This window comes from Danio rerio, chromosome 23 (assembly GCF_052040795.2).
Source record: "Danio rerio strain M-AB ecotype USA chromosome 23, GRCz13ab, whole genome shotgun sequence".
In the NCBI taxonomy this organism is placed as follows: Eukaryota; Metazoa; Chordata; class Actinopteri; order Cypriniformes; family Danionidae; genus Danio; species Danio rerio.
This window is the reverse complement of record NC_141043.1, coordinates 35306150-35331176: the sequence shown is the minus strand read 5'-3', so window position 1 is coordinate 35331176 and position 25027 is coordinate 35306150. Positions and strand designations below refer to the sequence as shown.

At 35.6% G+C, this 25027-nt stretch overlaps 1 protein-coding gene across 7 annotated transcripts in view; it reads left to right on the top strand.

Annotated features, from left to right (window-relative positions):
- dgkaa (diacylglycerol kinase, alpha a) overlaps window positions 1-25027 on the top strand; it is a 69330-nt gene that overhangs the window by 29290 nt on the left and 15013 nt on the right. For 2 of the 7 annotated variants that reach the window (XR_015522964.1, NM_001045315.1), the window contains 7 exon segments: window positions 1606-1704; window positions 6331-6407; window positions 11442-11571; window positions 15942-16016; window positions 16102-16151; window positions 16277-16351; window positions 16631-16747. Coding sequence is in view for 3 of the 7 variants with exons in the window: in NM_001045315.1 (NP_001038780.1) it covers window positions 1629-1704; window positions 6331-6407; window positions 11442-11571; window positions 15942-16016; window positions 16102-16151; window positions 16277-16351; window positions 16631-16747 (600 nt within the window). In the remaining 4 variants the exon portion in view is untranslated. 7 annotated transcript variants of the gene reach the window in all.

Genomic DNA, 25027 nt, shown 5'->3' with positions numbered 1-25027 from the left:
ATAGTTTTTTCTCTTTTTTTTGTTGTGTTTTGTTTTTCTCCTCTTTCAATGCCATGGTTGTGGTAGGAGTGGATTAATGTACCGCTTTGAATAGACATAGACCAGGCTGTGCCTGGTCAGTACATGGATTTGAGACCACATGGGAAAGCTAGGTTGCTGCTGAATGTGAGACCAGTAGGGGGCACTCAACCTGCAGTCTCTGTGGGTCCTAACGCCTCAGTATAGTGAAGGGGACTCTATGGCTGTTTCTCAATTCCAAGAACGCAGAGAACGTTCTTGTGGAGACAGGTCTTGCCAGGTGTCCTTTAGAATAACGAACTCCGGAGACCTGTGAGAAATGAGATGCTGCATTCTTTCTGATGGTCACATGAGTTTTATGCGTTTTTAATGGAAAATTAATAAAACATTACAGCATTCATACAACGATTTATTTTTTCCCCTTTTCACAATATAAGCTATGCATACTTTACAAATATACCTTGCACAATATAAATAAAACAGTTTTTAATATGAATTTCAGCAAATAAACCCTTTAAAAAAACACCCTTAATGTGTTTATTCCTTTATTAAGATTTTCATGGTGATGTTTACTCTTACCGTTTCACTAAGGGAAAGGTCTGAGGTAAATATTTATGAACTTTAATAATAAACCTATATAAAATGCTGCGCTTCCCACCTTCAGTCGCAATGACTTCTGAGACTACTAGAGTGAGTTGTCTGCATCGGTGCATCCTCGATATCAAGAACACATCCGGGAAGTTTCACGCATACTCTGTTCTTGTGGTCTTGGGTATTGGAACTGAACTTTGGTAGTTGATGATGATGTTACACAAGAACACGAGGACACGAGACCGCTGAAGAACGCATATTTAGAAACAGCCTATGAGTGCTGTCATTCGGATGAGACTGAGGTCCTCTGTTGTCATTAAAAAAGCCCAGGATGTCCTTCGAAAAAGAGTGGGGGTTTAATCTCAGCATCCTGGCCAAATTTGCTCACTGTTGTTTGGTGTGCACTTTGAGTGTCCAGAAAAGTGCTATATAAATGTACAGAATTATTATTATTATTATTATTATTAAATTGTAACTGCAAAAACTCAAGAAATAAATATTCAAAATAAATAAAATAAATGGTTACAGCTTTTCAGCTTTTTTTTATATCTTCTTTAGTGTTCAACAGAAAAAAAGAAAATCAGAAAGGCTTGATAACACTTGAGAGTAAGTAAATAGTGAGTGAATGAACATTTTTGGGAAAACTATCCCTTTAATATCATTAAAATCAATGTACATTACATAATGTTACATTATTAACACAAAAAAGCTTTTGTCCTCGTGTTTAGATTACGTCATGGCTTTGGTATAAGCTGGACGGTATATGTTTCAAGTATGAGAGCATTGTGCCTGAATACGCAATTGTGTATAACCCTCATTTTTTTCTTTCATCATCAATCTCTTAAAGGAAATTGTGTATAATGGGTTTTCCTCTTGCTGAAGCTGCACACACACACATACACACGCACACACACAACCAAACCTGTCTTAAATGCATGAGAAGTAAAGATGCATTTGAATTTCATCTCTGTTTCTCTTTCTCCTCGACTTTTTCAGTGATATTCGGAGGCTCTGGTGTGATGTCAGACCCGGGCGACTCAGATGACAGAGAGCTAAGGCCGGTGGACTTCATCCAGCTCCAGCAGTACATTGACTGTGAGTCTGTGATGCCCACACATCCCTCCCACTCGCACTAAACGCTCAGCCTCATTACAAATCATGACTGACTCGCAGTCCTTAAGTGCCAAATGACACTTTATTCTCAGGGTCGAAAAACACGCCAGTCGTGTGCATCCAGTTTACTTATAGCTTCACATGCATGCTAGTGACTGATTTGCATTATGCAGAAATTGATATCCTCACAAAAATGATGAGATTGGGAAAGAAAATGTGCTTAAATTCACAGATTTTCTTTGCGTGTACATCTGCGATTTTAATTTTAATTAAAAAATGTATTTGTGTTTTATCAGGGTCACTGGATACAATCTTATTTACATTCATAAGTATGTTGGTCTGATCAGATCCTGATATACAAAGTTCTGTTAAGGGTTACATATCAAAGATCGGAAAGTCTCTTGAGGAGGGTTTCCAGAAACATAAATATAAGCACTACAATTAAATGAAAATATTGCTTTTAAATTTCTTTGAATTACATTTGTTCTCAACTAGGTTTATCAGTGTGAATACATTCTATAGGATTGTTGTCTTAAGGAAAGGGTCATGGCTTTAAAGCTACATGACAGATTCAATACCAGTATTGTGTGAATAATATAACACTTTCCCAAAGATTTTCTCAAGCATTCACCAGCTTTTTGATTTTAAGTTTGAAAATATTTTATTTTAGGTGCTATCAAAAAACCTAATAACATTTTCTCAAATTAAGTGGAAGTATTTTTAAAATGTATTCACCTTTTGTTTAAGAAGTCTCAATGAGATTTACATCTTGGTAATATTTCATTTTGTTGCAATTCATGCTATGCCTTATAGTATGATCTTATTCTACATCCTTAACCCCAAACCTTAACCTAACCATATTACAGTACGATTAATAAGCCACTAATTACTAGTTTATTGAGCTAATAGTCTTAGTTTATGGTGTGTTAATAGCGTGCCTTAAAATAAAGTGTTACCAACATCTTTTTTAGAGATCTAATTTTATGCAAGCACAAATTACTGATTTATATTATCCTGACATTAATATAGTCACAAAAATGTGATTGCGAAATATTTTATTTATAAAAATAACTGTTTAGCAAAATTGACTTTGATTGGAATAAAATCAGATTGAATATATACTGAAAATGTATATGATAATGTGATGATATTTTTAGATTAATTCAATGTTATTTCTCAATAGTGTTTTTTAATTATGCACACTGCTCTTTGCTTCTACACTGTAAAGAAATCTGTAAATTGACAGTTTTTCATATTTAGTGATTCATGATTTTTAATACTTATTTGGGTCTTAAGTGACATTTAAAGGCTTAACTAAGTTAATTAAAGGTTAATTAAAGGTTAATTAAGTTAACTAGGCAGGTTAGGGTAATTAGGCAAGTTATTCTATAATGATGGTTTGTTCTGTAGATAGTAGAAAAAACATAGCTTAAAGGGGCTAATAATTTAAACTTTAACTGTACCTGGCTGCACAAAGACAGCTGTTCTTTATATTCAAGTACATTTATTTAAAAAATATCAAAGAAAATATAAAAAACTTAATAAAAATTATATTTGTGGGAAACCAACAATTAACTCTGATTGGACAAAGAGAAAAAATACATTTCAGTCGTTTTGAGTGGGTTTTTAGTATTCATTTTGCTTACAAATCTTGGATCTGGCAACCCTAAATGTGATGTTTTCACCCCCAGTTAATGTTGACATTTTCACGAATAAAAATAATCCTGGATTATTCGACATTCTTATGTAGTCTTTTTTTATATCACTTTTGCTGAATCAATGTTGCAGTCTACTGTAAAGAAACAGTAACAATTCAAATATAACTGATTTAACATTATTAACAGTACTTCAGCCTTTACAAAGTGAAAACCACTTTAAGGTTTAATGTGCTCACACTTGGCTAGATTGCTTCGATTAAAATAGTCTAGTGTGATTGTTTTGTTATTGCAGTTTATTTGATTGATTTTAAATAATCAACAACAAAAAAGTTTGGCATCTTTTAGTTTAGTTGAAAGTATAATAAATGTCATGGTCATCATCGACGTGTCTCATTAAATCAATTGTTCATCCTCATCTGTTTTAACTCCTGCCACTAACAGAAGAATGTAAGGTGCAAGCATTAAGTAATATACAAGAGAAATGGTTTATGAATCAGTTATAATATTCTTGCTCACATGGACCTAAATGTTAAATGTTATTGCATGCAGCTTTGTTCATTAAGACACATATAATTCATTTATGAGTATGTGGGAAGAGTTAATCAAACATTATCCTGATGTTTAAAATCAATGTGCTAGTTGAAAGAATTACAGAACAAACAAACCAGTAAAACCAATATGGTAATTGCACCATTGTGTCTTTAATGTTGCATGATTAGGCCATGACCGCAACAATGAAGATTTTTGTATATGATACACCTGTTTTTCTACTCTACGAGGAAGCATTTTTTTTAACTAATAAGTGCACTTACAGAACTAAATTAAATGTGAACTTAATTTGAAATGTTTAGTGGTTGAATATCATTTACATCAGGAAGTTTCAGTGTGCTTTTCCAAGAAAGAACTGGATAAATAAAACTGTTTAACTGCATGGGTTAAACTTGGGTTTAGGGTTCATTGTTACAGTCTACGGCATTACTCGAGAAATTTTTTATCTCTAATAACTTGTAAATGTAATTAGAATGCATTTAAATAAATTGAAGACAGTTAATAATAATAATAATTCCTTACATTTATATAACATTGTTCTGGACACTCAAAAACACTCAAACGCTTTTCTGGACACTCACTTTTGGGGAGAATCTCCTCATCCATCACCAGTGTGCAGCATCCACCTGAATGATGTGACAGCAGCCATATTGCGCCAGACCACACACCAGCAGATTGGTGGAGAAGAGCTAATTATGGTATGGTTAGGAGGCCATGATGGACAGAAGCCAGTAGGCAAATGTGGCTGGGTTGGCGGGGTTAACCCCCTACTCTTTTCTTTTTTCTTTTTTTTTTCTTTTTTTTTTTTTGAAAGACATCCTGGGATTCTTAATGACCACAGAGTGTCAGGACCTCGGTTTAATGTCTCACTGAGCAGTATTGAGTCCCCATCAATATACTGGGGCATTAGAACCCACACACATTGAGCGCCCCCTGCTTGTCTCACTAACACCACTTTCAGCAGCAACCTAGCTTTCCTATGTGTCTCCCATCCAGGTACTGACCAGGCACAGCCCTGCTTAGTTTCAGTGGGCAACCATGTGAGAGTTGCAGAGAGCTAGCTGCCGGCCAGTTAGGCAATTACATGCAAATGTCAACTTTGCCATAAAAAAATATGTTTTCACCAATATAAAGAAGACATTTCTAGGTTTTTTATTTGTGTAGGCTTTTATTTTAAAGCACTTTAAAATTACTCAAAAATATCTCTGTCAGGGTTTTTAAACTATTATATTTGATTTACCAAAGTCACAGTCCATATCAGAGAGATGTCACATCCATAACCAAGCTTTTCCCTCATAAATGCTATAATATAAAGTAAATCAATCATTTTTGTTCTATAGAGAGACAACTCTTTTCCTTTTGATTAGCATTATTTCTTTTGGGTTGTGCTGTTTAATTCACAGAATTTCTAAGTTGTATGCTGTGTTCTATGTTGTATTCTGTAAACTTGCTAACTTAGCTGGTCACATCCATAACGCATGTTTATTTTCCTCATTTAAATATAAAAAATATTAAAGATTGATATTTTTATGATCCCATAACTCAATCACAACTGGTTAGTTATTTTGGAAAAAATAAACTAATGTTTCAATAATAATGTTAAGATATGTTTTCTATGTGAATTTATGGTTTATGTTTTTATTGCAAATGTCACATCCATAACTTTGGTATTGCTAAATTGTTTGATCTTAAAAAGAAGAAAATGAAGAAGAAGGAACATGAGTTTTATGTTTAGTTTTTCCCACCGTTGTACAAAACAAAAACATAACAAACCATGAATTCAAAATAATGATGTTGTTGCGATGGGTTAGGAAAATGGCTGTGTACTCCATGATATGCTTAAATGTTATTCAAATGTTTTTATCAAATTATATATCATCTCCATAGCTTAATTTGAAGGCCCATCAATGAAGTGCAATTGTGTCCTGTACACTGTATTAAAAAAGTTAACTCAATGTAAAATTGTAAGGCAACTTGCTTCAGAGCTTTTTTGAGTTAACTCAACTTTCAAACTAAGTACTGGACGTGACTCGATTCAATTTGAGTCAACCCAAAAAAGCTCTGCAGCAAGTTGCCTTACAATTTTACATTGAGACAACTTTTTTTACAGTGTCGTTTCAGCATCTGTCCAGCAGGATTTAACAGGGCTATGCAAACCTTGACCCTTGGTTCCTTCAATTGTGCACCATTAAATGGTGTTCCTACTGTAAAGTGCTGTAGGTACTTTTATACTGAGCTTCTTCAAAGTTCACTGTTCATGCAGTGTTTATGCCGATACAGTTCACTAAAAGGTGTCATGTCTGTGGGTTTTTTTGTGCCAAAATGTCATGTTGTCTTTTTTCTCTCTCTCTCTTTCTGTCTTTCTCTGTGCCTCCCACTCTTCCTGTCTGCCTCTTTACAGACTGCAGTCTAAAAGTAAAAGACGTGTTAAAGGAATTCAATGCAGATGGCAGGTTAGCCAAGTACAGACACGGAGAGGTGAGTGAACCGAGGGCAGACTTTCAGCACTCTGCTTTTACAGCATCTTAGTCCAATTACCCATGAACAGACCCATCCATCTCTGTAATGTGAATCACTTCACGTCTGGTTAAGCATATCGGAGCTCATCCCCCGGAATATTCGTGAAACGCGTACCTGCTTAGTCAGTGAGTGCTGTGTGCACTTCATTGCTGATTTTAGTGGCGTTTCCCACGCAGTAAATGCAGCTGTGATTTAAAGGTGTCGTAGGCGGTCACAATTGCTTTTTTCTGGTCAGTGTTTTCAGTGATAATGCTATGCATGTAGGGTATTCTGTTGGGCCAAGTCTTCCCAAGTGTACTTTTTATCAACTAGGCAGGGGCGGATATAACCAATAAGCGAGGTAAGGAAATTTGGGAGCCCCCAATAAATATCTAATAAACTCATTATACCTATAAACTATACAGTTGAAGTCAGAATTATTAAACCCCCTTTGATTTTTTTCTTCTTCTTTTTTTAATTATTTCTCAAATGATGTTTATCAGAGCAAGGAAATGTTCATATTATGTCTGATAATATTTTTCCTTCTGGAGAAGGTCTTATTTGTTTTATTTCGGCTAGAAATAAAAGCAGTTTTTAAATTTTTTAGAAAGATTTTAAGGACAAAATTATTAGCCCCTTTATATATATATATATATATATATATATATATATATATATATATATAGCTTTATATTTTTTCGGTAGTCTACAGAACAAATCATCATTATACAATAACTTGCCTAATAACCCTTACCTGCCTAGTTAACCTAATTAACCTAGTTAAGCCTTTAAATGTCACTTTAAGCTGTATAGAAGTGTCTTGGAAAAACATCTAGTAAATATTATTTACTGTCATCATGGCAAAGATAAAATAAATCAGTTATTAGAAATGAGTTATTAAACTGTTTTGTTTAGAAATGTGTTATAAAAATTGTCTCTTTATTAAACAGAAATTGGTGGAAAAAATATACAGGGGAGCTAATAATTCAGGGGGGCTAATAATTCTGACTTCAACTGTATATAACATCGGTTTCTACCATATTTTGTATGGTGAGCGTTAAACAAATACAATTTTAACATAATTAAATATTATTTGATATACAATCAAATATGATGCTATTATAATAATGTAATGTTATGTAATAATTATGATATAAAAAAATAAAATATCCATTATGGAGCAGTCCAGCAGTCACATTTATAAAACAAATATTTATTATATTAGTTGTAAATTCTTTTTAAGAAAGCTAATCATTTAAAATGTATAAATTGCAATAATTCAAAATGTTAAAAAGAAGATATAAATAAAATAAAAAAACAGCAATATAAATAAATATTAAATAGAAGTAGAAAGGGTGCATTTCAGGGCTTAGACCCTATGGCTGTAATTGTTTAGGGTTCCAAAATCACTAAATCCTCCCCTGCACCTAGGAGCACATTGAACCATATAAATACCCACTTTTTATTATATGAGATTAAGGCCATTAAATTGGCAACCTAATCAAAACTTGAACACTGTCATCTACAGGTGGTATGAATTATTAGCCCCTTGTATATTTTTTCCACAATTTCTGTTTAACGAAGAGATTTTTTTTCAACACATTTCTCAACAGAATAGTTTTAATAACTCATTTCTAATAACCGATTTCTTTTATCTTTGACTTGATAACGGTAAATAATTTTTACATAGATATTTTCAAGATGCTAGTAAGCTTAAAGTGACATTTGAATGCTTAACTAGGTTAATTAGGCAAGTTAGGGTAATTAGATAAGATATTGTGTGACAGTGTTTTTTTATTTTTTTTATTTTTTTATTAAAACTACTTTTATCGTAGCAGAAATTAAAAAAATAAGACTTTCTCCAGAATAAAAAAATAGTATAGGAAGTACTGTGGAAAAATCCTTGCTTCAACTGTAGATTAGGGGTGTGCGAAAATTGAACATTTATTTTATGAAATTGTTTTAATTATTTCATATGTAACTCACCTAGCAAAAAAGTTTTTAGAGTCTAAAAGCATTGATTGTGTTAAAGCCTATCAGACTTAAAAAGTGCTTTATATTTGCACCGAATGGACCGAATTTTCAGCTGCCAATAATTATTAGCTGAAAATTCCAATAGTGTTACTGTGCAGTCATCGCAACAATGCTAAAATGACACCTTTTGACTTGTTCAGTCAATAAGATTTTACTGTTAATAAAATCTGTTTATTTTATAGGCTTGTGTTTTTTATCAGTATAATTTAAAGTGCACCTATTTTACCCATTACAAGATGTAAGATAAGCCTTTGGTGTCTCCAGAATGTGTCTGTGAATACCCATCTGATAATTTATTATAGTCTCCAGAATTGCCCATTTTTGGTGTCTGAATACTTTGTAGCTGTTTTTGTAACCTGTGGCTTTAAATGCAAATGAGCTGCTTCTACCCGCCCACCGTTTCCATGTGCGTGTGTGCATCTTATGCGTTCTGCATAACGATAAACAGCAGTCAGTGATGGAGACAGACATGAATGAAGCTGAAATACAGCTCAGTCAAAAATACCAAGTAAGTTAATTGTAATCTGTGGTGATTATAGCGGTTAAGAGTTAGATATTGATTTTACAGTTTTTTTTTTTTACTGTTTTTAAAACATTTTAAAGTTATAAAATTAACAGAGAGTTGCAACAGATATTTTAATCCCAGTTTCTTTGGCAAAATAAGTTCTGTGAATCAATTCGGTGGGCGAGGAAAACCACACGTCACGTTGTTGCGGGCCTTAAAATCACTGGAATTTTACATTCCTATTTTAACGTCAGGAAATTAAAAAAAGAGACTTGTTGGGTTTATATAATTCTAATATGACAGTGGAAACACTATACATACACACAGTTCTGTCCAAACAGCTTACAGAAGTTGATTTTCATTATAGGTGCCCTTTAAATTATTGTGCTCGATTAAAAAAGTGTTACAAAATGACGTTATTTAATTTGATGAATAATTTTATCAAGCATTTTTCAGTTTTACTTTTTTGGTCAGGGCATTTTGACCCAGAATTTGTAATGAAATAGTTATATAAATAATTCAACAGAAGCAAAAATTAAATTTTTCTGAATATCAGCATGAAAACGCAATAACAAATTGATTTAGATTTCTCACAACAGTTCAATAAACACGCTAATATTGAGTTAGTTACATACGTTTAAAAACATTATTGTCTATTTTTATTTTAATATTGTCAGTGATTCAATAATCTGTTCATGAACACATAATCTTGCTCTGGTTTTAAATTAATCGAAATAATGATTTAGTAAATTGTTTTGTTTTTTGTGTAATTGTAGCTTAAGTCATGTTTTTATATTCATGAAAAACCTAAACCAGCCAATGTATAAGCTCAAAATTGTTATTGAAAAAAGTCCTCCCAAAACTATCAATAATGCACACCCCTATAGCCAACATGTTTTCTGTCATCTAAAATAGTTTTTACATTTTTTATAAAGATTTTGTTTTAGTATAATTCTTAAAACATCCAATGTTAAAGTCAGTGGTTGCATGTTTCCAACAATTTTCAAGATATCTGCATTTGTCTAACAGAAAAAAACCCAAACAGGTTTTGAACAAGTGAAGGGTAAGCAAATTACAACAGAAGCAAATTACGACTGAAAAACTGATTTTTCATTTTTGAATGAACCGTCCCTTAAAGTTATCAGTCATGTCTGTGGTACAAACAGGATAAATTGCATGCCCTGACCCTGCATTTAATGGTTCAGATCACAATAACAATAGTGTAACAAGAGGATATGAGGTGTTAAATGGGAACAGGTTGGTCTGAAATCGTATAAACACAGTGGTCTCTACGTTTTATTTCATGAAATATTGTTTTTACTTCATTTTGAGCTTTAAAATCAGCCAATGTTGGGTGACTAACAATAAACAATGACTTTAATCTCCTATGTATGTCAGAAAGGGAGGAGTGGAACATAGGCTATATTTCAGTTTTCCTCATTTTACCCCAGATAGAAGAGCAGTATCCTGAGGCCTTGAAGTTTGAATACAACTTGATGTTTCTCTCTCTCTCTCTCTCTCTCTCTCTCTCTCTCTCTCTCTCTCTCTCTCTCTCTCTCTCTCTCTCTCTCTCTCTCTCTCTTTCTTTTTAACTATGTTATGAACTAGGCCAGGAACAGCAGGCACAGTTAGTAAAACGAGGATTAGGTTTGTAGTGCAGAATCTAATTGGATCTTAATTACATCCCCTTGAGATGGTTCCAGACCGTTTTTATGACTTTATTAGTTTTCAATAATGTGTACTTTCTGAATCATCACCGAAATAGATCTTATTAAAAAGCTTAATGATATATTCATTTACTAAGGCTGTGTGTCCATCAAAGGCTTGTTTTTCCCAAATGTTTACAATAGGAGCACCACATCTTTTAAAACCGGCAGCATCGTGACTGTGTTTTTATTTCCCTCTGAGCATTGCATGTCTGCTTTTTATTTCTGGTTGCTTGGAATTACAAAATCTTCAACACCGGGATAAATAAAGCTCTTATCACTGTCACTTTTTGTCCAGCCAACCAATCACAATGGAGGCTAGGCTGGGTAAATAACACACTGACCAATAAGATGCTGCATTGTTGGTGGGTGGAGGTTAACATATAGCTTCTTTGACAATTACTCGACCAGTAGACTGCAAGTACAGATGCGAGCAAAATATGCACATGCACAGTGAGTGTGAATGCTCACGGATCATGCTTTTTATGCTGTATAATGTGGACCCATATTGTTTTTCTGAAATACAGTAAAAATGTCAGTCTGGACAAGGAGCGCTTTGATTCTATGACATACAGTAATTAGTAACATTGCTACAGATTTTTTGTATCAACATCGACAAAAACAATAACACTATATTTTAAGCATTCACAGCCATGCATTTTTAGCAGGCTAAAAATACTTTGGAGGACGCGCAGCCTCAGTTGTTTGTTGATAGCACACTCATCTTATACTGACCAAATTATTTGTCTTCTTCACATATTCATATAGTGCATTGATGAAGAAGGTTTCCGCCTCTTCCTGAAGACATATTTGGAGGTGGAGGACTTCCCATCAGATCTATGTCAGCGTCTGTTCAGATCCTTCCAGAACTCAGAGTCAGCGAAATCAGATGAAAACAGTAGGTCATATATGCACTTTTATACATGAATATGCACATGCATATATATATTTAAACATGTCTTCATTCATTCATTCATTCATTCATCTTTATTTAGTGCTTTTACAATGTAGATTTTGTCAAAGCAGCTTAACGTAGAAGTTATAGTAAATTGAAACTGTGTTAGTTAAATTTTTACAGTTGAAGTTTAGTTCAGTTCAGTGTGGTTAAATTTTCACTGCTGAAAGTTTAAGCACTGAAAAGCAAATTCGCTGATGTGCAGCTCCACAAGTCCCAAACCAAACAAACCATTGGCAACAGTGGCAGGGAACAAACGTCACCAATTGACAAATGTCAAGGAAAAAACCTTGAGAGAAACCAGGCTCAGTTGGGCAGGACCATTGCTCCTCTGGCCAAACATTTAGTGCAGAGCTACAGTCAAGGTGCCGGAAACTGGAGAACGCTGAAAGTCTATTGTGGAGAAGCTGCAGATCACAGAGGCCAAAAACATGCCAGTCAATATTTTTTCCAAACTGGAGCCATGGCATTGCAAATCCAGGATTCCCTTCAGAGACTACATGGTGTGTGGTCCAGCATATCTGAAGGAGGGGGAATCGTCTCAACTCAAGTCTTCTGTGGCAAATGGAGGGAGGGGTTTAAAAAGCGAGACGTGAAAAGTGGGATGAATTCTGTACCTTGAGGGGAGTTGGAGCTGATAGGAGACTTTGTTGATCTGCCTTTGTATGATGAATGAACCTATGATGCAGGAGTCAGCTTCTTACAGGGAAGATGGAGGCACAGTTCCTGGGTGAATAACCAAACCTTGTCTTCAGGTTGTTATGAGGCACTATACAATTGCCTGGGATCTGCGAACTTATTTGTTCTTCTCATGGCTTGTTGTAGATGGACATGGGCTAAGTATCACACTCACTCACTCTTTCGGAACCAGTAGTCCACATCAGGAATATTGGATTGCTCCTCTGTCCAAGGGAGCAGCAGTGGCTGGTACCCAAGTATTCACTGGAATGGTGTTAATCTGCTGGTATCTTTTCAGAGAGAGTTCTGTGCATATCTGGCCCATGATGACCCGTTTCAGCTATCCTGATCCCAGTGGAAGTATAACTGGAAGTACTATCCAAGTTCTTGGATCTTCCACTCAGTCTTGCCATTTGTCTGCAGGTGATAACCAGAAGGCAGGTCAAGTGTGATCTTGAGGAGTTTGAAGAAAGCTTTCCATATATGGGATGTGAACTGTGAAGGCCCCGGTACTACACAATATCTTCTGGGAGTCCAAAGTTGTGGAACATATTTGTGAAAAGATGTTTAGCTTTTTCCTTTGCTGAAGATAAGCCTTTTAGTAGGATCAGTTTGCAGGTCTTTGAGAAATGAACCACTTTAAATTTGAATTGGTTAGGTCTGTGACAAAGACTTTAGCAATGTGGGACCAAGGCTGCTGTGGGATGGGTAATGGACTGAGCTTACCCACAGGCAAATGTTGTTGCGTCTTGGTCAAGGCACAGGCTAAGCAACTGCGGAAATACCTTGTCATCTCATCGTCATACAGGAAAACTAATTGTGAAACTGGGTTTGTCTGCAGCCTGGGTGTTCAGAGCCTGGGCTTTGAAAAACTGTCCGTTTTTGACATGCTGATGGAAAGTAAGTCTTCGCTTCTGTGAATCCCGGTAGAGCAGCTTCATGACTGTTGGCAGCATGGATATCCGATATGGATTCATTGGGAGGGAATATTCTGGAAAGACAATTAGCTTTGTCATTCTTGGAACCAGGACAGTAATGAGGTGAATCTAGTGAAGAATAATGTCCAGCTGGCTTGACGAGGGTTCAGGTGTTTAGCTCCTCTCAGATATTGGAGATTTGTGTGATTACAGTTATAGGGTTTTCCGCTTCTTTGAGCTAATGCTACCACTCATCCAATGCTAACTTCATAATCGAGAATCCCAATATCATAATTTTGCTCCACCGGGGATGGATTCTTCAAGTAGTATGCATAAGGATACAGGTGAGGAAGGTAACCAAACTGCTGGCTCTAGAATAGGAAACAGGAAGTGCCATGGGACTTGCGAAGGCAAATGTAGTGATGGTGGTAACTGGAACTTAGATAAGGGATGCTTAGAGAGCATTAACCAGTTCTACGAAGAGGTCCAGGGATGCAGGGGTGAAGGATCCATATATATTTATTGACCATGACGTGCAGAATGAGTTCAGGTATTGTGAGTCTTTGCTTATCTTGAGGTTGGATTGAGGATGAAGATGAGGATTGTAGTATACTGTACACACTGGAAACACCAGACAAGGAAACAACGATGGGGAACAGGAAACATAAGAGGAGAAAGTCAGGTAAGTTCATGAATGTGGACAATAAACCGGAAGCTAGGAACTGACTGAGAGTGTCTCTTAACCTGTGTGCAATCATGGGGTGAACAGGTGCTGGGCATTCTGGGTGCTGGTGCTCAGGTGAGGGCGTGGCTTCTGGTAGATCTCTGACACATGCTATCAACTAATTTGGTAACACTGTAGTATAGGGAATAGGGTTGGGTGATGTCGACCAATTTGGCAGCGTACAATGTCTAATGTGAAACATCCTAATAGATGATGGCATCGTTGTCATAGGCAGCAGTGAATTAATTATTTATGAATAATTTATTCATTTATAACAAATTAAATATTTTGTGCTACCTAACCCGCATGGTATTTGTGTTACCCATAACCAAATCATAAATTAAGATAAGTTACACACAAAATACCACCTGTCAATAATTTTTTCCGCAGAACTCTGGCATGAATAGGCCAGACAGCAATCAACCAACCAACAGTTTCTGAGGTTTTCGCTAAAATTACTAAGTACAAGCATGAAAGTGAAAGATTGAAGCAGTGTACTGATGCTGTGACACATTACCTGATAAATTTAAAGATCGAAGAATCGTTAGACAGAGACAAGGATAATCAAATTTCACATTTAACAACTATAATGAGACGCGATCCAGCAGTACAGCCGTAATAAACTGTCCAACGTGCACTGCTCTCCGGGGTTTTTGCGCTCAAAGTACCCGCTGACTGCTGGATCTCAGACGAACGCATACGCTGCAGCACATGACAGAGTGTGTTTGTGTGTGTGGTCCCGTGATGTGCGTTTTCAGTGGTATAGTGTGGAAGGAGGGCTTTTCAGAAATGCTAGATGAAACGCTGGTTTGGGCATAGATCGTTTTTGTTCTAAAATACCATTTTGCAACTAAGATGTAATAGTGCACATGAGGCCGTTTGTATTTTTCGCGAGCGGGTTGCTGCTGATGCGAAAGGGGCGGAGGATCCCAATGCCGTCTCAGCATTGTGATGTCTACCGGCCACCGGCAATGGACGATGACATCGTCTATCGACCCAACCCTAACAGGGAACACATTACTATGAGTTTTACCTCATTTAGCTTCTAATTTACTTCTTATTAATAGTTATTACTGTACGTTCACACCGAAAGCGGCGAGAGCGTCCAAGGTCGCTACATTGATCTCATATTTAAAGGAGCCGTTGCAGCATATCAGTTACATTCCTGCATAAAACATGTTTCTAGCGTGAAAATGTTGCGCACTTCTTATCAAATTTATACAACAATGGAAGATCAAGTTGCATGTGGTGTGGCTTTGCTCTATTTATCCAATATGTGTCCATATGTCTGAAATATCCTGAAGCAGCAGTACTGTTTTGTACTGTCACATCGCGTGAGATTCCCGCTTTTTTAAGATAAATTTGTATAACATTAATGAACATCAGTAACTTATCTAATTCCTGTAGGAAAAAAGTGTAAATACTTGGAAATTCGGCGACCGCAATAATCAAAGACGCGCCGCGCTGCTCCTCTCCGCTTATCGCCGCCGACTCTCATTAAAAATGAATGACTTCTGGCTACTTTCACACTCTCGCCGCTTTCGGTGTGAACGTACGGTTAAGGTAGTCATGGCAATTTCATTTATATGATAAGGGATGTAGAACATGGACATGCAAAATATAGCATTCATTAGTGCTTGATAAGTACTAATAAACAGCCACTTTGCAAATTTGTAACTAGTTAAGAATAAGAATTTCTTCCCAAACTAAGGTGTTGCCAAAATGCTTGACTAATGACTCAGTAATTAAAAAAATGTAACAACAATGTAATCTCAGAGTTACATTCAGAAGATGTAAAAATAAAAGTAAAAAATAATAACAACAATATTAACACCATAAATAATATTAATGATGATGATGATGATAATAATAATAATAATAATTATTATTATTAGTATTATAATTATAATTATTATTATTATTATTATTATTATTATTATTATTATTATTATTATTAAATTACAGTGACCAGCTTTGCTTTGTTTTTCTCTTAGGGGAAGTCTTTCTGAAGGATGTGTCCTGTTATTTCTCTCTTCTGGAAGAGGGGCAGCCCAGGGACAAACTTGATTGTAAATCTCAATGTTTACCTCTTCTTTTTTTAATAATTATTATCAACATTTTGACATTATATCCCCATATTTTTTTCTTTCACAGTTGCCTTCAAACTCTACGACAGAGATGGCAATGGTTTCCTGGACAGTTCGGTGGGTGGTCTTTCCTATACCCTGACACATAATCTACTTCCTATTCCTCATTATTTAATGAATCTTCCTGCTCAAATGACATTATTTGTATAATATCTATAACCAGTTATTTTTCTGCAAAATAGGAAGTGGATCGTATTATTGCCCAGATGATGCATGCAGCGGATTACCTTGGCTGGGATGTGTCTGAACTGAGGCCTGTGAGTTGCATTTTCTTTATGCGTGTGTAACAATTTCTCTTGAAGAAGTGACGTGACAAGACTTTTTCAGTCGTAACCACACCCTGAGAAATTCCTCCATTATGTGGCATGAATCAACATGTCATGGAACAAAATGAGGAAGGGAGAAAATGACAAGATGATTGTGTAATTTTGCTATTCACATGAGGTTCCCTGAGGTTACATCATGTACAGCTTACAAGAGAAATGCAGACAGACAAATATGAATGCATTCTCATTGCATGTTGTGTTTGTTCTCAGGTATTGAAGGATATGATGACAGCCATTGACGCAGACAGCAGTGGAACAGTGTCATCAGAGGAATGGGTGGATGGGGGACTGAAGAACGTCCCGCTACTGGTTTTACTAGGGTTGAAGGTAGGAACACGCAGAATTAGACGAGCTTCAGTCAGCGAGCCGTGGTGCTATTTTTAAACTATATCTCAGATTACATTGCTCAGAAGGAGGGGTTAACACAGAGGGAAAAAAACATGCATTTTATTAGATGTATTATGTGAGGTTCGGTTGTGTCACTTTGTCTCACTTTAGCATTTCAAAAGCCTGCTGACTTTGCAGTGGTGCAAGCAACGGTGACACTTCTAACACATATTCATACACACACACACACACACAAACACACACACACACTGATATGCACAAAAATACTCGTTAGCATAATTAACAGTATTTTTTGTTTTTATATTCAGTTTTCTTTCAATTATTTTTATTTGAATTATAAATGTTTCTCTATGTATTTTTTAAACTTTGATTTTATCATCATATTAAAGACATTTTTTATGAATCTTGTGAAACTTAACCTTGAATAATTGCTGATGGAAATGCAGTGGATTACATTTTAAAATATATAAAAAAAACAATATTTTTAAATAAAAATAATTTATCAAAATATTGCAGTATTTAATGTCCAGTAAATGTAATTTTTGTGAAGATGGGAAAATTCTGTTTTATACAACACAAAACCAGTATTATGTTGCAGTGGTATGTTTTTGACAAGTCAAAATTACTGTTTTTTCATTCATGCTAAGAAGTGTGAAGATTATGTTCCATGAGAGTATTTTGTACATTTTCTACTGAAAATATATCAAAACGTTGCACTTCATATAGGTAACTTTAAAGGCAAAGTTAATTTAGTTTTATCCCTAAGTATTTTGATTTTCAAATTGATATATCTCAGTATATCACATATAAACCTGAGTTTTAAACAAAACTGACACTTATAAATGGTTTTGTGGTCAAAGGTCACATATTTATATCTCTTTTGTATGTTTTTTTATTTATACATTTTTAGAATACATTACAAAAGAAAACAGGAGCTTCAAGAACACATGACAACAACAACAAATACACACTTGAATATGTAGCAGTGAACACTACGGTTAAAAGGGTTTTTTTTTTTACATTTAAATCTTTAATGTTTTATTTATTTATATATATATATATTTTTTTCATCATCATATTAGAAAAATTTCTTCTAGATTATTTGTGTGGAGTAAAGACTGCTGAAATTCCCTTAAATAAATTACATTAGAAATATTATCAATATTTAGAAAAGGTTCATACAAACTGTAATAATGATTCATAATTTATCAAGTATAAAATGAGTGAAACATTAGTGAGTCTCAGAAAATCCTTCTGGAAATTTATTAACTTATCAACAGACTTGATCACGCTATCAAGAAATCATGTTTAGCTCATTAAATAATTTATATACACATTAAATAATTTATATATACACATTATCAGACAAAAGTTTGGGGTCAGTGCGATTTTTTAAATGTTTTAAATTAAGCTTATCATGCTCACCAAGACTGCATTTATTTGATCAAAAATACAGCACAATTTGTAAAATTGTGAAATGTTACTGCACTATAAAATAACTCTTCAAATGTAGTTTATCATTTAAATTAATCATCTATTCCAGTGATTGTAAAGATGAAATTTCAGCTTACAATTTTCAGTTTGTTTGGACTTTCAGCAGTGAAAATTAGACCACACTGAACTGAACTAAACTGAACTTCAACTTTGAAATTTGCACTGACACTGTTTTAATTGACTATAATCATCTATGTTAAGCTGCTTTGACACGATCTACATTGTAAAAGCGCTATAGAAATAAAGATGAATTTAATTTAATTGAATCCAGTCACATGATCCTTCAGAAATCATTCATTCATTCATTTTCTTGTCAGCTTAGTCCCTTTATTAATCTGGGTTCACCACAGCGGAATGAACCGCCAACCTATCCAGCACGTTTTTACGCAGCGGATGCCCTTCCGGCCGCAACCCAACTCTGGGAAACATCCACACACACGTTCACACACACACACTCATACACTACGGACAATTTAGCCTACCCAATTCACCTGTACCGCATGTCTTTTGGACTGTGGGGGAAACCGGAGCACCCAGAGGAAAGCCACGCGAAGGCAGGGAGAACATGCAAACTTTACACAGAAACGCCAAATGAGCCGAGATTCGAACCAGTGACCCAGCAACCTTCTTGCTGTGAGGCAACAGCACTACCTACTGCGCCACTACCTCACCTATTCCTTCAGAAATCAATTTTATTATTATTATTATTATTATTATTATTATTATTATTATTATTATTATTATTATTATTATTATTGGTATAGTAAAAAAAAAGCAACAATGACTTGAGAAATTATTTCATTTGAAACTACATACAATAAGAAAGCACTTATTTATTTATTTTTTACATTTAATAAAGGCCGCCTTGATGAACATAATCATTTTCTTAAAAAAAAAACTGGTAGTATATATACAGCTGAAATCAGAATTATTAGCCCCCCCATTAATTTTTTTTACTTATTTAAATGTTTTCCAAATGATGTTTAACAGATCAAGGAAAATTTTCACAGTATGTCTGATATTTTTTTTCTGGAGAAAGTCTTCTTTGTTTTATTTCAGCTAGAATAAAAACAGTTTTACATTTAAAAAAAAAAAAAAACATTTTAAGGTCAGAATTATTAGCCCCCTTAAGCTATATTGTTTTCAATAGTCTACAGAACAAACCATCATTATACAATAACTTGCTTAATAACCCTAACCTGCCTGGTTAACCTAATTAACCTAAGGCTTTTAAATGTCACTTTAAGCTGTAGAGAAGTGTCTTAAAAAATATCTAGTAAAGTATTATTTACTGTCATCATGGCAAATATAAAATAAATCAGTTATTAGAAACGAGTTATTGAGACTATTATGTTTAGAAATGTGTTAAAAAAATCTTCTCTCCATTAAACAGAAATTGAGGGAAAAAAACAAACAGGGAGTCTAATAATTCAGGGGGCTAATAATTCTGCCTTCAACTGTCTACTTTAAATATATAAAGTCTATATAAGACCTACTTTAAATAACATCTTATTAAAATACCTATGCATCTTAAGAAGGCATGCATTCAGAATATCCCTGACATGCATCTTTCCACACAAGCCACCTGGCAGCTTTGAAATGCAAGCATCCAACAAGTAATGCTAGAGCAGTTTCTGGCTTCACACTCCTCAAGAAGGGGAACATAAGCTGTGTAACTACTAAAACTCTTCGGTCTGTTCTTACTGTGCCAGTGCATGACCTGGAGGCAAGCCACAATGTTAACAGCAGGCTTTTTCCATGCCTAATTACATCTAAATATAATGAAAAACAAAATTCAACCCTCAAATGCAAAGCTAGAGTCTCTGGTTCACACCTAGAAATGAGCATTTAGCACTAATAAGCCTGCTTCACAGTTCAACCACAATGGCAAAGTCAACATGCTGTTTACCGTTACAAGATGATATTGGTCAGTCTGTAGGATGTAGTTTGCACTGTTGCATATATTACTTTAACACTGGAGCTATACCAAGGCAGTCGATTTGATCATTTTAGAACTTTATAATGTAATAACTTGTTGAAATAAAACTCATAGAACTCATAAACAATGATATTTTACAATGACAAAATACAGAAAATGTCTGAGTATTTCCAATTGACCATGTGCATTATAAAAAGTGTCTTATTCTAGCTTAGGCTACTGTTTCATACATCTCTATAAAGAGGCATTGATGTGCATATTGGTGACAGTTTTATTAGTTAATAAAATGCTGGTCTTTTTATTTTACAAAGAGAATAACAGAATATTGATCTACATTTAAGAGAATTGGTAACTGGAATTGGCCACTATAGCAGGCTGTGTGGTTGACGGTGAAACTTTTTAGTACATTTTTACATTCATTAGCAATTTAATGTTTATTATTACCTGTCCTAACATAACAGATCCATTTATTCATGGATTTTAATTCCAATTATAGCAGCATAAGTGTATTTCCAGAGTATTGTTAAGTCCAAAAGTCCTAAATTTATTGAAGGCTACCATTGTGTTAGTAACTGTAGCCCACCATGGGTTGCGACGATCGGATAATATACCAAAGTTGACGATCGCAGAGTGTTACAGACTATACCAATAAGATAGGGACTTGGGGAATTATGGGAGTTTTACGGGAGAAATAGCAAAATGGGAGGATGGTGGGAGGTGGGTCTGAAATAATGGAGACTCTCTGGAAAAAAATGAGTATTGGCAGGTCTTAAAAAAAGGAGGTGGGGATGGTATCAGTGTAGTAACTGTAGGCTACCATGGTGTTAGTAACTGTAGCTTACCATGGGCCGCGGTGATCATATCAAAGTTGACGATTGTGGGGTGTTACAGACTGTACCAAAAAGATGAGGACTGGGGAAATTACGTTAGATTTCAGAGAGAAATAACAAAATGGGAGGGTGGCGGGAGATGGGTCTGAATTACTCCCGGGAAAAAAATGGGAGTGTTGGCAAGTATGAAATGGGGTGAGGGGCTAACAGTGTAGTAACTGTAGGCTACCATGATGTTAGTAACTGTAACCTACCATGAGCCATAATGATCGGATACTATACCGAAGAGTACCAAAGTACTCTTTCTACTATACCAAATATCAGTACCCAAAAGTTGAGGACCGGGTGATTTACGGGAGTTTTCCGGGCATAATAACAGAATGGGAGATGGGTCTGAAATACGGGAGACTCCCGGTAAAAATAGTTTTGGGATTTATTAAAAGAGGGAGGGAGGGGGTGGGGGGGTTACAGTGTAGTAACTGTAGACTACCATGGTGTTAGTAACTGCAGCCTACTATGGGCCGCAGTGATCAGATACTATATCAAAGTTGACGATCGTGGGGTGTTACAGACTGTACCAAAACGATAGTACTTGGGGGAATTAGGTGAGTTTTCTGGGAGAAATAACAAAACAGGAGGGTGGCGGGAGATGGGTCTGAAATACAGGAGGCTCCCGGGAAAAGCGGGAGTGTTGGCAGGTATGAAAAGAGGTCACACTTTACAGTAAGGTTGCATTACTTAATGTTAGTTCATGTATTTACTAACATGAACTAAGAATGAGCAAAACTTGTAAAGAATTTACTAATGCATTCATTTAAATCCAAGCTCATGCATGATAACATAAATAACAATGAATGACTTTATTTCAATTAACTAACATTTACAAAGATTTTGTAATTCTGCTATAAATGTACCGTTCATCTTAGTAAATAAATAAACTAACATTAACTAATATAACCTTATTGTAAAGTGTTTCCAAAAAAGATAGATGTGTAGGTAGTTAATCAGGCAATACGTTCCAAAATTCACAATATGTTTTGTATACAAAAGTAGTCGACTTTAGTCTGCTGTATATTAGTTGGTATTTAGTCTTTAGCGGTGGAAAAATGTTGCTCTCCATCATTGTGGTTATCTAATTAAATTGTACACTTTTTAAAAAAAATTTAATAACAGACATTCAAAGCTTACTTGTGAAACTTCAAAAGAAGCATCAAATGTAAATATGACCTGACAGAAATAGCATTCGCTTTTTAGCATAAACGGTTACAGTGACTGACTGCTATGGCCATTTTTAGTGGTGTTATAATTCTGACAGTTCTAGTGTTAAATCATATTCCCAACTGTCTTGTATCATGGTCATGATGAAGCGTGTATCAAAGCCAGGGACTTCCCCATGTGCTATTTTCACCTGCCCAAAGCGACCCACGAGGGCTTTGCGGAGCCATCAGGCCCAGTTTCAGTATGGCTGCGTGGGCTGCAGTTTCTGACCTGTTGTTCGGCCGCCTGAAGTTCCCGCCTGAGTCATCCAAAGCAATGATATTATGAATTATTAATACTTCTCTGATGTGACTGCATGAGTCAATGTGCTCAGCCCACCCTAACCACCCCCAGCCGGCCACTGAATTCATGAAGAATAGCAAGTAGGTGTAAAATAAGGGATGCGATGCAAAACAAACAAGACAACCGTTACGTGAGTCACCGAGAGTGACTTTCCACCGATTAGCATTATGGTAATGTCCTTTTCTCACTATATTTTATCTCATTTACTGAAGGTTTTTTTGCCAAGAATGAAACTTATGTCATTATTTATCCACCCTCATGTTTTTCCAAACTTGTATTCTGTTATTTTATTTGCTTATGAAACACGTTTTCCACGTAACAGCTGATAAATGATTCATTCAATCATTCATTTTCCTTCGGCTTAATTCCTTTATTCATCAGGGGCCGCCACAGCGGAATGAACCACCAACTTATTCAGCATATGTTTCACGCAGCGGATGACCTTCCAGCTGCAACCCAACACTGGGAAACACCTATACACTCTCAAATTCACAGTTTATTCAGTTCATCTATACCGCATGCCTTTGAACTGTGGGGAAACAAGAGCACCCAGAAGAAACACATGCCAATACAGGGACAACGTGCAATCTCCACACAAAAATGCCAACTGGTACAGCCGGGACTCAAACCATTGAGCCACCATGCCGCCCAAAAAGATTGAACAAAACACCATAATTGTGATCTCAAGTCTTTTTAAGTCATATTATATTGTAGACATTGTGATTTACAATTAACTTCCCATCTAGTGAGAGTTTGTGACTTGAATCTGTGAAAATAATTAATAGTTTCTGGAAAAATCACGTTAATGTCAGACCAAAGCAGACTGATTATCTGCAATGCCTCTGCAGTAAATGATATATTCAACATGTAGATGTAAACAAAATAAAGATTTAAGTTGCAGTCTGAAAAGGACTGTAAAACCGAACCAAATTTGATTAAGGATAACAGCAGATGGATGATAACAGCAGATGCAGATAAATGTGCACGCAGATGCTGAACATGTATCTAAAAAAGATACAGATACATGAGAAAAAAACACAAAATAGATTTTTGGTCGTACAGACTAAAGTAATATGTACTTTGAGGATTATACTGTGTAAATATTCTTTAAAATATCAAATTTACTATCTCTACTGTCCTATCTTCAAAGCATGAAAAAGTCATATACGTAACATGTATATTTTTATAGCAGCACGGTGGCTCAGTGGTTAGCACTGTCAGCTCACAGCAAATAGGGCTGGGCTAGTTGGCATTTCTATGTGGAGTTTGCAGCATCTCCACATGTTTGCATGGGTTTCCCCCACAGTCCAAAGACAAGCTGTGTAATAAACTAAATAGGCCATAGTGTATGAGTGTGTGTGTATGGATGTTTTTACACAAAAAAAACTGAACTACACTGTTCCAGTTACTATGACCATTTATGTGAAGCTGCTTTGACACAATCTACATTGTAAAAGCGCTATACAAATAAAGCTGAATCGAATTTAATTGAATTGAATGTTTCCCAGTACTGGGTTGTGGCTGGAAGGGCATTTGCTGCGTAAAAACATATGCTGGAATAGTTGGCTGTTCATTCCACCATGGTATCTGTAGTTTCAGGTGCTGCACGTCTTGTATCTTCACACCATAGACAACAAAGTTAGTGGGAAAATTCTTCATCAATGGAAACCTAGAGACCACTGGATATTCGAAATTGCTACATGATGATGTTTTTCCCTCTTTATGCACTGAAGCTGGCACGTTGACTGAGTTTTTCCAGCAAGATGGTGCACCACCATATTATGGGTGTCAGGTCCAAGCATTCCTAGATGAACAGTTTCCTGAAAAGTGGATTGATCGTTGTGGGCCAGTTGAATGGCCCCCAAGGTCCTCCGATCTGACCCCCTTAGACTTTTATATTTAGTTTCATATAAAGGCAATGGTCTATGGTGTGAAGATACAAGATGTGCAGCACCTGAAACTACGGATACTGGAAGCCTGTGCTGGCATTTCACAAGTGGTCTTGCTATTAGTGTGTAAACAGTGGGAGAAGAGGGTTGCATTGACAATCCAACACAATGGGCAGCACATTGAACACATTTTATAAGTGGTCAGAAACTTGTAAATAACTCATCAAAGAATAAAGTTACACACCATTGTTTTTGTTGTGAAATTGCCAATAAGTCTGATGTGTCAAATGACCGTCTTCCTAATAAAAAAAACAAAAGTTGGATCCAAGATGACCAACTTCAAAATGGCCACCATGGTCACCACCCATCTTAAAAAGTTTGCTCCCTCACATATACTAATGTGCCACAAACAGGACATTAAAATCACCAACCATTCCCATTTTATTAAGCTGTATCCATATCAATGGCCCACCCTGTATATTTATATGTATATAAGTGATATTAATTTTATTGTATGACAGGCCAAAAGCAGTCGATCTGCCTGCAC